General features: G+C 40.8%; 1 protein-coding gene across 1 annotated transcript in view; it reads left to right on the top strand.

Annotated features, from left to right (window-relative positions):
• Positions 1–7,473, top strand: part of IL12RB2 (interleukin 12 receptor subunit beta 2) — a 74,007-nt gene extending 66,534 nt beyond the window's left edge. The window contains exon 16 of the mRNA XM_061121651.1: positions 3,255–7,473. Within this exon, the coding sequence (XP_060977634.1) occupies positions 3,255–3,794 (540 nt within the window). The 3' untranslated portion in view covers positions 3,795–7,473. The remainder of the gene's footprint in view (positions 1–3,254) is intronic.
• The last annotated feature ends 4,882 nt before the right edge of the window (positions 7,474–12,355 follow it).

The following is a 12,355-nucleotide window of genomic DNA, read 5'->3' as shown; positions in this document are numbered from 1 at the left end:
GTGGTAATGTTATTTTCCCCGTTTCTCAAATAAGGAAGCTGAGGCACAGAGGACTCAGTAACTTGTCCAGTGTTAGTCAACAACAGGTGAATCCTGGGTTCACGTATAAGCAGGATGTGCTGTCTGCCATTATACTTTTAAATGTTCTAAAAGATCTCCAGCACAGGGTGAGGAGGGTGTTTCCAGCAGTCAGCGCCTCTGAGCTGAAAAAACTAACTCAAGAGGTGTTCCCACAGTGGACCCTCACTTGGAGGCAATATTGTAATGACTTATGGGAATGTACTCAATAAGGATGCCACTGCTAGTGTTAGAGGGGATTCCGGTACCAGGAGTTGAATAAGTGGAGCTGTAAGGTCTCTCTCTTCCAATGCTGAGATGCCACAGTCCCATGTCCCGAAAGCCTGAAATAGCACAGTGGGGAGCAGCTCTGGGTCAGTCACGGACACCTGGCTCCCAGGCTGGCGGCTTTGGTGTCATGGTCTCTATTTGCCACTGCCTGGGTGTGAGGGGACACAGAGGCATACAGACCACTGAAGAGCCCATAAAAAGCTCAGAAGAGGTGCTGAGATAAACAAAGGGTTAGAGAAAGTAACACAGGGAAACAATAACAGAAATTGCCACACACGTGCCCGCATTTGTACAGTGTGAGTGTTTTCATTGCAGCATTATAAATAGAAGCCGGACATTACATAAGGTAACCTGCCACCAGGGGGCCAGGTTAAACATTTGGGTATATCCGTATGGCAAGACGTTATGAAACTACTAAAAACAAAACTGAGATCTATATGTATCTAAATCTCTAGTATGTTTAAAGGTGAAAAAAAGCAGTTTGTAATTATTGTCTAAAGTGGATTCTCATTTGTATAAAAGGAAGGTGATTCTACACACACACACACACACACACACACACACACACACACACACTCTCCAACATGTGCAGAGGATATTTCTGGAAGCCTAAATATGAAACTGGTAATGGTGGTTGTCTTTGGGGAGGCAGTTGAAGGCATGAAGGCCACTTAATTTTTATTACAAATTCTCTTTGAACAGAAAAAAAAAATTACAAGACTATGTCCCTGTATTTCTTTTGCAAAACAAAAAACCCCAATAAATTAGAAAATTAAAAAAAAAAAATTAAACATGCCATCGCCTTGTGGCAGCCTCAGAACCCCACGTCACTTGACCCTTGCAGGGGTAGACTATTTTTAAAGGCCCAAACTGCTTTCCTGGTGACAGCCTGGGACAGACATCAGAAACAATTGTCTTTCACCTCCAACAAAATGTGCTTTGAGTTCTCAGATTTTACATTCCCCTGAAAGTGAAAGTATCAGTTGCTTAGTCATGTCTGACCCTTTGCAACCCCATGGACTGTAGCCTGCCAGGCTCCTCTGTCCATGGGATTCTCCAGGCAAGAAAACTAGAATGGATTGCCATTCCCTTCTCCAGGGGATCTTCCCCACCCAGGGATTGAACCCAGGTTTCCTGCATTGCAGGCGGATTTTTTACCATCTGAGTCACCATGTAAGCCCCCTACCATTTCTTAAAATGTGGCCAAAAAGACATGGTCTTAAAACTCGAGAGGAAAAGGCCCAAGCATAAAGGGAATACTGGGATGTTATCCATTTTGAGCTTGTAAAAGCTTAAAATAGTTCCCATGATATACCTGAGTTATTACTGGTCCAAGAGGCCTTGCCCCAGGACTTGTCAGCCAGGGGGCCTGCTTTGTAAAAGTTCTGAGGTACAGCCTCAGTTGGTACTGCCAGAACTGTCAAAAGGCAGAGCCTTGCCTTATGAATACAACAAGATGATCCTCACTCTCTGCGATCCTTCCATAGCGGTGGTTACAGCAGTTTGGCAGCTGCCAGCCATGTTCCAAGCCAGACCAATGTGCCAGAGCCAGTTTGCTTAGCTATAGGAAAAGAGCTGGCTCTGGAAAGAAAGGTATACACCTACCCTCTGGCTGCTCAGGGCCCTTTGTAGAAGTCCGCCCTGAGACAGCATTGTCATTCACTTTGGGGACGCTTGCCATGCTCGAGGCAAGGGAGGGGACATCAGTGACCAGCATAGATCATACCATTCTTGCACAGCTTGGCATCTTACAGATAAGTGACTCAAAGGCCAGAGAGGTGTATTGAGTTTTCCCGAGCTGTAGATTCTCAGAGCTGGGATTAGTCCTCAGGGCTTGCCCTAGACCAAGGTTATTTTTATTATCCTCCTCCTATAAGATCTGGACCCTGCTTGCAGCTGACAGACATGTTTTGGGGGGTTTTTTTGCCCTTTTTTTTTTTTTAAAGTAACAATATAAAGCATCTTGTGCCAAGAACCTAACAGCTAGCTTCTTCGCTGTTGTAGGAATCCAGTGTGGGGAACAATCACTAGGGACTTCCTGAAAGTGGGCTTTGGAGCTCTGCTTCAGAAAGATCAAGCAGGCAGCATAAAAGAAAGTTTCAAGTGTGGTGAGAGCCCAGTAAAGCCTATAAAAAGAAATGTTAATAAAGTGCTTAAACTTGGACTCAGGAATCAGTAGTAAGCTTTGAAAGGAGATGTAACCAACTAGATGCTGAGAAAGACAGAGCAAGAAGAGTAACAGACAAAATTAGCTGTAGAGAGGAAAGGATGAAAACTTCTTCCAAATAAGTTATTCCACAGGAGTCTTTCTTAAGAGCAGAACTGACAAGGATATTACCCTGCCAAAAACCTTTCAGCAGTTGTATCGAAGCACGAACTCTTAAGTATCCCTTAAAGGTCCCTTCATCACGTGACCTCCTTTTCTTTCTAAAGCCTTAATGTGCCTGTCCTAAGAAAGAACTGCAGCTTCCAGAGTAGACCAATCCTCCTTTCCCCACCAGCCTCTTACCTGGGAAAAACTATACACCTCTCAGGATTCAGCTCTAGTGTTATCCTTTTAAAGTCTTCCATGCCTCCTCCCCAGACAGATGCAAGCTCAGCCTTTCCTCTGCACCCACTGTGCCTACTATGCTAGAGGAAGAGCAGCTGGTGCAGTTTGACTCACCAGAAACAGTCTAGCTGACGGCTTAGTGGGATAGTGACTCACTGCTGGGGGCTGAGAGGAGTCCGCGCTCGCCAGCAATGTTAACTGCCTCTCTCACCGCCCAAAGTTAACGGCCCACAGCGTTCTGCCTTGAGCTGACTAGGCAGTGCAGGCTGCGAGGCCTTTTGGAAGCCTGAACAAGTCGGTTGTCAAGGCTACTTACTCAACATAGCCACATGAGCCTCTTCTTTCCCTTTCTCAGGAAAAGACACAGCTGGCCTTGGATAGGCTCCTGAAAGACTGGCCCACTGCTGAAGAACCTGAGCCCCTGGTTATCAACGAAGTCCTTTGTCGAGTGACACCAGTCTTCAGACCTCCCCATCACCCCAGCTGGTCAGAAAAGGGACAAGGAGTCCAAGGTCACTATACCTCTGAGGAAGACACAGGGTACATTGCCTCGAGCCCACCACCTCCGAGAGCTCTCACAGCAGAGACAGGACAAGGGGTGGATCTATACAAGGTTCTAGGGAGCAAGGGCCCTGACTCAAAGCCGGGAAACCCAGCCAGCCCCTTGACCGTCCTCCCAGTGGACTACCTTCCTACCCATGAGGGCTACTTACCCTCCAACATGAATTATCTCCCTTCACACGAGGCTCCCATAACTGATCCTCTGGAAGAACTGCCTCAGCACATCTCTCTTTCCATTTTCCCCTCAAGTTCCCTTCGCCCACTCACCTTCTCCTGTGGTGAGAAGTTGACTCTGGACCAGTTAAAAATGGGGTGTGGCTCCCTCATGCTCTGAGTGGTGAAGCTTGAAGTTTGGAAAGCTGATGAACCTCCAACCAGCAAGTCATGCCCTGTCTACCCAGCCACCTGCTCCAGTGGTCATTACCTCTGGGTGCTCCCGTCAGATCTGGGTGCAGCTAGAGGGCAGGTAAGCCAGCTCAGGGTGAATCTCAGGAACTGAGAGTTGGCTGTAATCAAATCCAGATACCTCATCTTGCCTTCTGCAGAGCCTTAAGATTACATCCTCTGCTGTGTGGATCTAAAAATTCCAGTCTGGGTTCTTGCAACTTTCTTGTCTATGTTGTCCAGAAAGGGGAAAGGCAAGAGTAGAAACCAAAACTCCTACTAGCAATGGCAAACAGTGCAGAGGACCATTCATTCAACAACCACTTATAGTTGACCTTGAATAACGTGTTTGAGCTGCATGGGTCCACCTATATGCATATTTTTAAAAATAATAAATTCTACAGTACTATGTGATCCATTGGTGGATACTGAGTCACAGATACAGAAGGCCAACTAAAAGTTATATGCAGATTTTCAACTGCACAGGGGAGTCGATGCCCCTAATCATCACATTGTTTAAGGGTCAACTGTATATAAAGTTGCTACTATAGACCACATCTATGTCTAGATCAGTATGTCCCATCGGCCTGAGATACAAATGTTCTGCTAGAGGCAATGTTTAACTCTTCATCCATGCCTCCTGCCGTTCCAGACTAACATAGTTCTCCCAGGCTTTATTTGAAAAGCTTAAGCTTCTTCCTTACATATCTATTCTACTCTGTTTAGCTGCTGTGTAAGCACCCCCACTGCATGGTTCCTGGCATCTCCGCAGCTTCAGCATTGGCTTGTCTGCACCCAGGCTGTGGAGCCCCTTGTTTGACTATTTGCAATAGGTCATGACAGACAAAGCTGCCACCTCAGAAGCAGTCCAAACTGTCACCTCTTGGGAGTAAGAGCCAACGTTTATTTCTTGCAATACCTGCTGTCCCTATATTTGCTTTCTTTAGATTATTTAATAGCCATTTTAGCCACTCTTCCCCTCCCGCTTCAACACACAGGTCCCAGTCTCCTTTTTAACCAACCACATCTTTTCCCTTGGAGAAGGGAATGGCAACCCACTCCAGTACTCTTGCCTGGAGAATCCCATGGATAGAGGAGCCTGGTGGGCTACAGTCCACGGGGTCGCAGAGTCAGACACGACTGAGCAACAAAATCATCACCACTACCTTTTCCCTTCCCTTAAAGCCCCAGGTTGGTACTGCAGCCCTCAACTATTTTCTCAATAAAAAAAAAAAGTCTCCTTTTAAGGATGCAGAAGCCTCCTCAGCACTCCCCTTGTACAATGCACTTTTCCTCTACTGGACTGTATGTAACCTGAAGGCAGGGATCACAGCAATCTGATTCTCCAGCACCATGCCTGGTCCACAGTGCTGAAGAATCAGATTGATAGAGTAGGTTTATCAGTGTAAAGTAAGAGATGTTTCCTGCCATCACCTCCACCTTGTTCCTTCTGTTCTAGAAGGCAGTCCAGCTATGCCTTCTTCCTCTTTATTGAGACAATTGCATTTACTTGTAATCTTCTTCATCCTCAACCCCCATTCTACCCTACCATTGACTGACAGCGCTACTACAATACATGTTGCTGTTTAGTTGTGTCTGACTCTCTGCCACCCCATGGACTGTTACTCATCAGGCTCCTCTGTCCATGGAATCTCCCAGGCAGAAATACTGGAGTGGGCTGCATTTCCTCCTCCAGGGCATCTTCCCGACCCAGGGATAGAACCCATGTCTCCTGCAAGTCTCCTTCATTGCAGGTGGATTGTTTACTGCTGAGCTACCAAAAACCTATTTGAGCATGCCTCTGGCTGCTCACTCTGGGAGATAAAATGCCCTCTTTCCGTGAATGACAGGATAGGTAACCTCATTCTACCCTTGCTCCAAATAGTTTTTCTAATCTTCCTTCCTGCCCACACACAAGTAAAATTCCTAGATCAGATTGCCTCGTTTACCAAGGCTAGTAGAGCTCACCAATATTCATATAGCCAGGCTTTCATTCGTCAGGAAAATTAGCAATACTTTAAATCCTCACTCCTGATACACATCCCAAAAGCCAACCCAGAAATCTACGCTTTATTGAAACTATCAAATTCCTTAATTCTCTGGGACCTAAATACTACAGATAGAGTTCAAGTTCATTCTCAGTGAATTCACGGGCATCTCTACCAATTTGTGTGTAAAGATCATTACCTTCAATTATTCATTAAAAAGACCCTCTTTAAAAAAAACAAAACATTAAAAAAAAAAGACCCTCTTTACCAGAAGCCAGAAACTCCATTTCCTGGGCCTCTGTCTTCCTTATAGGCTATAGGAAAGCCAAGCTGTTGTTATCTAGTTCTTTCCCTTTAGTGCCTTTTCCCCTCCACCCTGTCCCAATTTCTCAGCTTCCACGAATAGCCTACAGCTGCAACTCACCAATGCCCAGCCACCAGTGAAAGAGATGCCAAGCTAGGCACATTCTATTCTAGTCAGTACCCCTTACTCGATTCTTGGTTTTCTCCATCAGGCTCTTTTTCTTCCACCTGATGTAGTTGTCATCTGTCGCAGCATCACTACTCAAACCTTCCAAAGAAGCCCTGTTCTTCTCTTTCTAGCCTGCAGGAATCAAGGACATTCACATTATCCACCCTAATGAAAGGCTAATAGGTAAACCTTCAAATTAATCACTCCCTAAAATAAAGAGACCAGAAAGTCCTCTTCTTCACCTTAAAAAAAAAAATTAGGAATTTAATCAGTTGGCCAACTGACGATGGAAAGAAACAAGTCATATTTTTACATCACAGTCTACACTAGAATAAATTTCCAATTAAAACTTTGCAAAACACACCCAAGTTAGATAAAAATATTGTCAAGATATGCCAAGATAACTTACAGATCAATATGAAAAAAGAACCAACACTTCAAAGAAAAATGGACTGAGTGAGCAACTCACAAAATTCATATAAATACCCAATAAGCATGAAAAAACCCATTTTATCAAAGAAATAAAAATTAAGTACCATTTTTCCTTACCAAATTAGAAACATTAAAAATTAGCTGGTATTAATAAGAGTACTGTCAGTTGGCTCTTTTCTGGAGGCACCTGGACAATATTCAGTAAAATTTGAGTCAGGAACTCCTTTCCTAGCAATGTAGACTAAAACTGTATAAATATCATAAAGTGAATAAAAGATTTATCACAGCAGTGACTAGAGGGGGATGGATGTTAAGAGTAGTAACTGAAGCAATGGGTCTTTGAAATACAAGTTTATATAACGAGCCAATTTTGCCTTTACTCCCATTCTTACAGGAATTGTTAATAATGATCAACAGCCTCTAACACAGTACTTAGTCCCTGCAGTTTTCAAGAGGTATAACTCAGGTCTCACCATGACTAGTTTAAGGTAGGTGTTCTCTCCACTTCAGAGATGAGAAAACTATGGCACAAGTTAACTAAACCCCAGTCATACTATTAGAACCTGATACCACAGTCTGTTTTAGAGCCTAACTTTCTACTACTTTAATTCTTCTCCATCCAAGTGACTGCACAACAAATTTTCTATCAATTGGGATTCTGACTCTAGTTTACCTGTGATTCCATAAAAATCTTTGAACCTATTGTTACTAGATAATAAAAAACTGGCATTTCCATACTTCCAAAGTTCTAGAGCATTCTTGGTTCTTTAGGAAACTACCTAAAAAGCTGGAAAATCTTAAATGACACCAGGACAAATCTGGCACTAAGTTTGCTAACTTATCTACTCATCTAAATCTTACAAGGCACACTATAGGTCACAGACGGGAATCAACACTTCTGAGAAAGTCCGTTATTTTAAGGAAACTGTATTTAAAACTATGAATAAAAATATTATGCCTTTCAAATAGAGAAGTAACCAGAACAGTGTGTTCTCTCTTTAATTAAAGTATCTATGACTCCATCCAACTTAACCTGATTTTTTCCAAACATGGATGTTTAAGTAGAAAGGAATTAGGGCCGTTTTTATCCAGTTGTGTTGCTTGTATGAATTGTTGAAATATAAGTGCCTTTCCTTTACTCTATGGTAACTGGCTCCACATTTTGTTGATGGTACTTTTAAGTGGCAAAAACCATTCTTAATTTGGCTGAGATTTCAATCACATCTCCAAGAAACATACAGACCTATTATGTGATGCCACAAGGTCCCTTTAAATTAATTCAGGCCACTTATAAATTTCCACGACTGTGAAGAAATTCTTCCACAAGGAACCCTGGCCTTGTGTAGGCAAGAGAATGTCATGTGGAGTCTGTATCTTCCCTTTTCCAATTTCAGATTTTAATACTACCCACAGGTAATTGGACTCAACAAAATACTGTAAAAGCTGTTGTGAGATTCTCATGGAGACTGTTTTTCATAGATCCTGGATTTTCACCAGAAAGATCGTAACCAGCGCTAACATGGTTTTTCCTAAAAACCTCATGATCCTCATCCCTAGCCAAATCCCAAGGTGAAAACTGGATATCACAAGATTTCATTTATGAAAAGAAATCTTAACCTTATTCCATCACAGAGGGTGTTAAAGACCATTTGCCTTAAATTTCCTGTTTCCTCTTCTCTCCCGCAACTGCGGATGACTGGATTCCTTTGCACTCCTATAAACACTCCCTTTAGATCCCTCTGGTCTGTGGCAGGTTAACTTTCAGAACAGCTTCATAGACTTGTTGTTAAAACACCCACTTTTCATGTGTTTGCAATAGATTTTTAAAAATAGCTAGAAAGAATAGTTAGCCAATAATTTCTCCAGCTATGGATACTTCTCAAAATTTTTCCTCTAAAAATCTGCAGATAGAAGTTTAATAACTTTAAGTAACAAGAAATTGGTGATCCTGAAAAAAAAAAAAGGTAAGGAGGAACATCCCTGTTTGGGTGTCATTAGGAGGTGCCGATTATTTAAGTTCTTCAAGCAATAGTATAATGGTGATTTTCTCTTAATAAACTGTCCATTTTCTCCTAAAGAGAACTTCTCAGATGATTTTTATTTTCATTGAGCATTATACAGCATCCAGAGCACTTCTCTATATTTCAGTCGTGACTTCCAGCTCTACTTTCTGACTCAAAATGCAGAGCTGAGTGGAGGGTGGACCAATCCAAATATCAAACACGTCGTCTACTGCATTTTATTGATTCAGTGACAAAGTGTCCCTCAATCTTCAACGGATACCGTTATAAACAAAATACAGTAGTCAGAAGCACACACAATATACCTGGCTGGGCATGTTGATTTTCTTCGTATTATTAGTGATCAATGAACACCTTTATCAGAAGTAATTTATCCAATCCAGTCTTCCCATGGCCTTTTTAAGTTACTACAACTGTAGCACCTAAGTGAAGCCTTGCTAAGTACACAGTATCAAGCTGAAACCAAATTTTCTGTAGTTTTTAGGAAAAGGTGTTCCTTTTTTGTTGGGGGAAAAAAATGTGGAAGCTTCACTGGAAATTCACAATTTCCAGAGAAGACAAACCAACTTTATCTCTAAACAGAAAAGTTCCTGTGTTTAATTCATTTCACCAGTCATGTAAACCTAAGTATCTTCAGCTATAAAATGCAGTTGGGGTGGAGAGGAAGCCACCATTTTCTTTGATGTGTTAGATAATTTCCAAACCTCTGGCAGCCTGAGCAGTGACAGAATGTCTAAACATGTGCGTATCTAACATTTGTCACTATTTGTCAGTATGCCTGCCAAACAAAGCAACTGACTGTGGATTATTACACCCAAGGTGTGAAACAAGGAATTCAATGTTCCCATAATAAGATTTCTGACATTATTCATCAGCTAGTAAGAAAACTTCAGTCCCAAACTGACAAAATTCTGAGCAATAACAAGAACCAAGTCCAACTGGATCCTTTTATACATCTCCATTCTAGCTAAATGAAAACCATTTCTTCAAATTGAAGCGTTTTTGGTCCTAAAATCTGTTAAGAGAAGTCAGCTGCAATTGCAATTATGGTGTTATGGTGTAAACAATACTGTCCAAACTACTGCTCATTCTCCCAGCTCAGTTCTCCAAATAACAAAACCCTAAATATTAACTAGCCCTTTGCTTTTCACATTTCCATACCAGTAACATTTATGCAGCCATTTAAGGAATAAAGCCACAACCAAGATCAGTTCAGAGCAATTCTTATCACTTTAGGTAGTCTAGTTTTGAAAAATTCACAATGAACCGGAGGTATCAGAATAATTATCACCAAGTATTCTTTGTTTTCCAAGCACAAGACTTAGAGTACACATTCAAGTGCACCAGAATGGTCAGTCTCTCCAACAGGCAGCAAAAGGGACAAATGTTACTGATTTAACACTACCTATGTAATTAGAGGCTTCAGCTGGTAGAATCCACCTGCAATGCCGGAGACTCTGGTTCAATTCCTGGGTTGTGAAGATCCCTTGGAGAAGTGACAGGTTACCCCTTCCAGTATTCTGACCTGGAGAATTCCATGGACAAAGGAGCCTGGCAGGCTATAGTCCATGGGGTCACAGTCAGACACAACTGAACGACTTTCACGTAATTAACACCTCCAACAAAAACATAATTTGGTAAATCATTTTCTAACTTGTATGGGCCATTTCTCACCCTTCCTTTCCATTTCAAAGTGAACTGACTCCCAGTTAAGACAGAAGTAATGACACAAAAGCTAGATTCTGCCTAAATGGATATCCTGATTAAGCTGAGAAATGCAGTTCTCAGAATCCATTAATTGATGCCCTAGTTCAACCTATGAAGTTAAGACATTTGTTTTCTTACCCATGTAAAATGTTTCTATTTCTCATCTTATGGCACAGTCAGCACAATAGAAAGATCATCATCATTAAGTGATAATTGCCACTAAATGTGAAAACCTATAACCATGCCATTAAGTGTCTTAGTCTAGCAAATTATACTTTCCATAACAGCTTTCAGAATCATATTTAGGTTGCCAACTAAATAATTTCTTAAAAAATAATAAATCTTTACTAAAAAGCTACTGAATATCTTGCCCTTATTCTGATTAGAGGTTAAGAAGTTAAAATTTTTTAAATACTTCAAATTTCACAACTTCCCATACAGGGCGATTTAATCTGCACCTGTAACTTTTTTTTTTTTTTTTAAAGACCTCTTTTGTTGACCTAAGTGATGGTGTAGACCAGGGGTCAGCAAACATTTTCTGTGAAGGGCCATATGTTTTAAGCTTTGGGGACTATATACATCATTCACTTTTAAAAGGTAGAAGCGATTCTTAGCTCAGAAACTGTACAAAAAACAGACCACAGGCTGAAATCTGTTGACCTCTGGCTTAGATGTAGCACTAATTTAAATGATACTCACTTCCAATGTTAGCATTTCCCACCATGGACAAAATCTTAATGGCTTTAATAATTTATATCCTAATCACTTTCTGAAATTAAGCTTATACTTTAGGTTACCTTTCCTTACATTACTGATTTCATGAATTCCTCTCAACCACATTTCAATCACTTCTCATATAACCCCCATAATTTGATCATCAGATCAAGATTCTCAAGTTGAAAGAACATGTCAGAGGTAAACCTAGGCTGAGCAAAAAATCATTTGAGCCCAAATTTCTGAAAGCTGACACTTAATATACAGATCAATGATAAAATCTGACAATTTTACAATGTTCATGGTTTAACTAATCAGGTCTGAAAATCTGATGAGGGATCTTACTGCTTTGTTACTAGATTTTAAATGTTCTGCCTAAACATTTATTTCAGTAGAAATACAAATGTCTGGGTTAGAATCTATTTTCTAAGCATTTAATTGCTTTCTTTATAAAGCAGAGTTGCAGGCACCCAAGAGCCTAAGAATTTGCTATTAGGATAGATGGCTTCTAGATGTCCACTAGTATACATTATAATGATCTTAAAGTCAAAATCATTCAGGTTCTAGCAGCTCCACATTTCTGAGTTCTTTTAACTCTTTTGATATTTGTTGGTTCTTTCCATGTTAGTCTCTTAAAGATGTTTAAAAATCCTAATATACAGTATTCAGACTTTCTATGCAACTCGCTAACAGCATATAACAAAAATTTCTATTTCCAACCACCTATAGCAATTAGAAAAATAATACAATAAAAACGAATACCTAATATTCTCCCTCCATAAAACACCAGAAACAACCCCCAAACATATTACTTATTTACAACTCGAGATATGTTCTGCCTCCACTTTTTAAATGAAACTGAGTGAAGTAACTTAGATGTATAGTGCCTGGTGACACATTTTAAAATCTTTCATAACTGCACAAAGGTCTCAAAATATTTAACTATAAGAGACCTCATCTCCATCATCTCAATGTAAACAAAATATCTTAATAAAAAATATAAACTATACCACTATTTCACTTTAAAAGCATCAAGACAGAAATTCATTAGAACATTCTATCAGCCATTATTACCTTATTTGTGAAAAGACAAACCCCCGACATAACCTTCACTCAAACATGGAGTTTCCTACAAGAAATGTCAATTGTCATGTCCATCCTTAAAATTCATTTTACA

The sequence above is a fragment of the Dama dama genome, chromosome 20 (assembly GCF_033118175.1).
Source record: "Dama dama isolate Ldn47 chromosome 20, ASM3311817v1, whole genome shotgun sequence".
NCBI lineage: Eukaryota > Metazoa > Chordata > Mammalia > Artiodactyla > Cervidae > Dama > Dama dama.
Note: the sequence above shows the minus strand (reverse complement) of the source record. Positions and strands in the feature narration are given on the sequence as shown.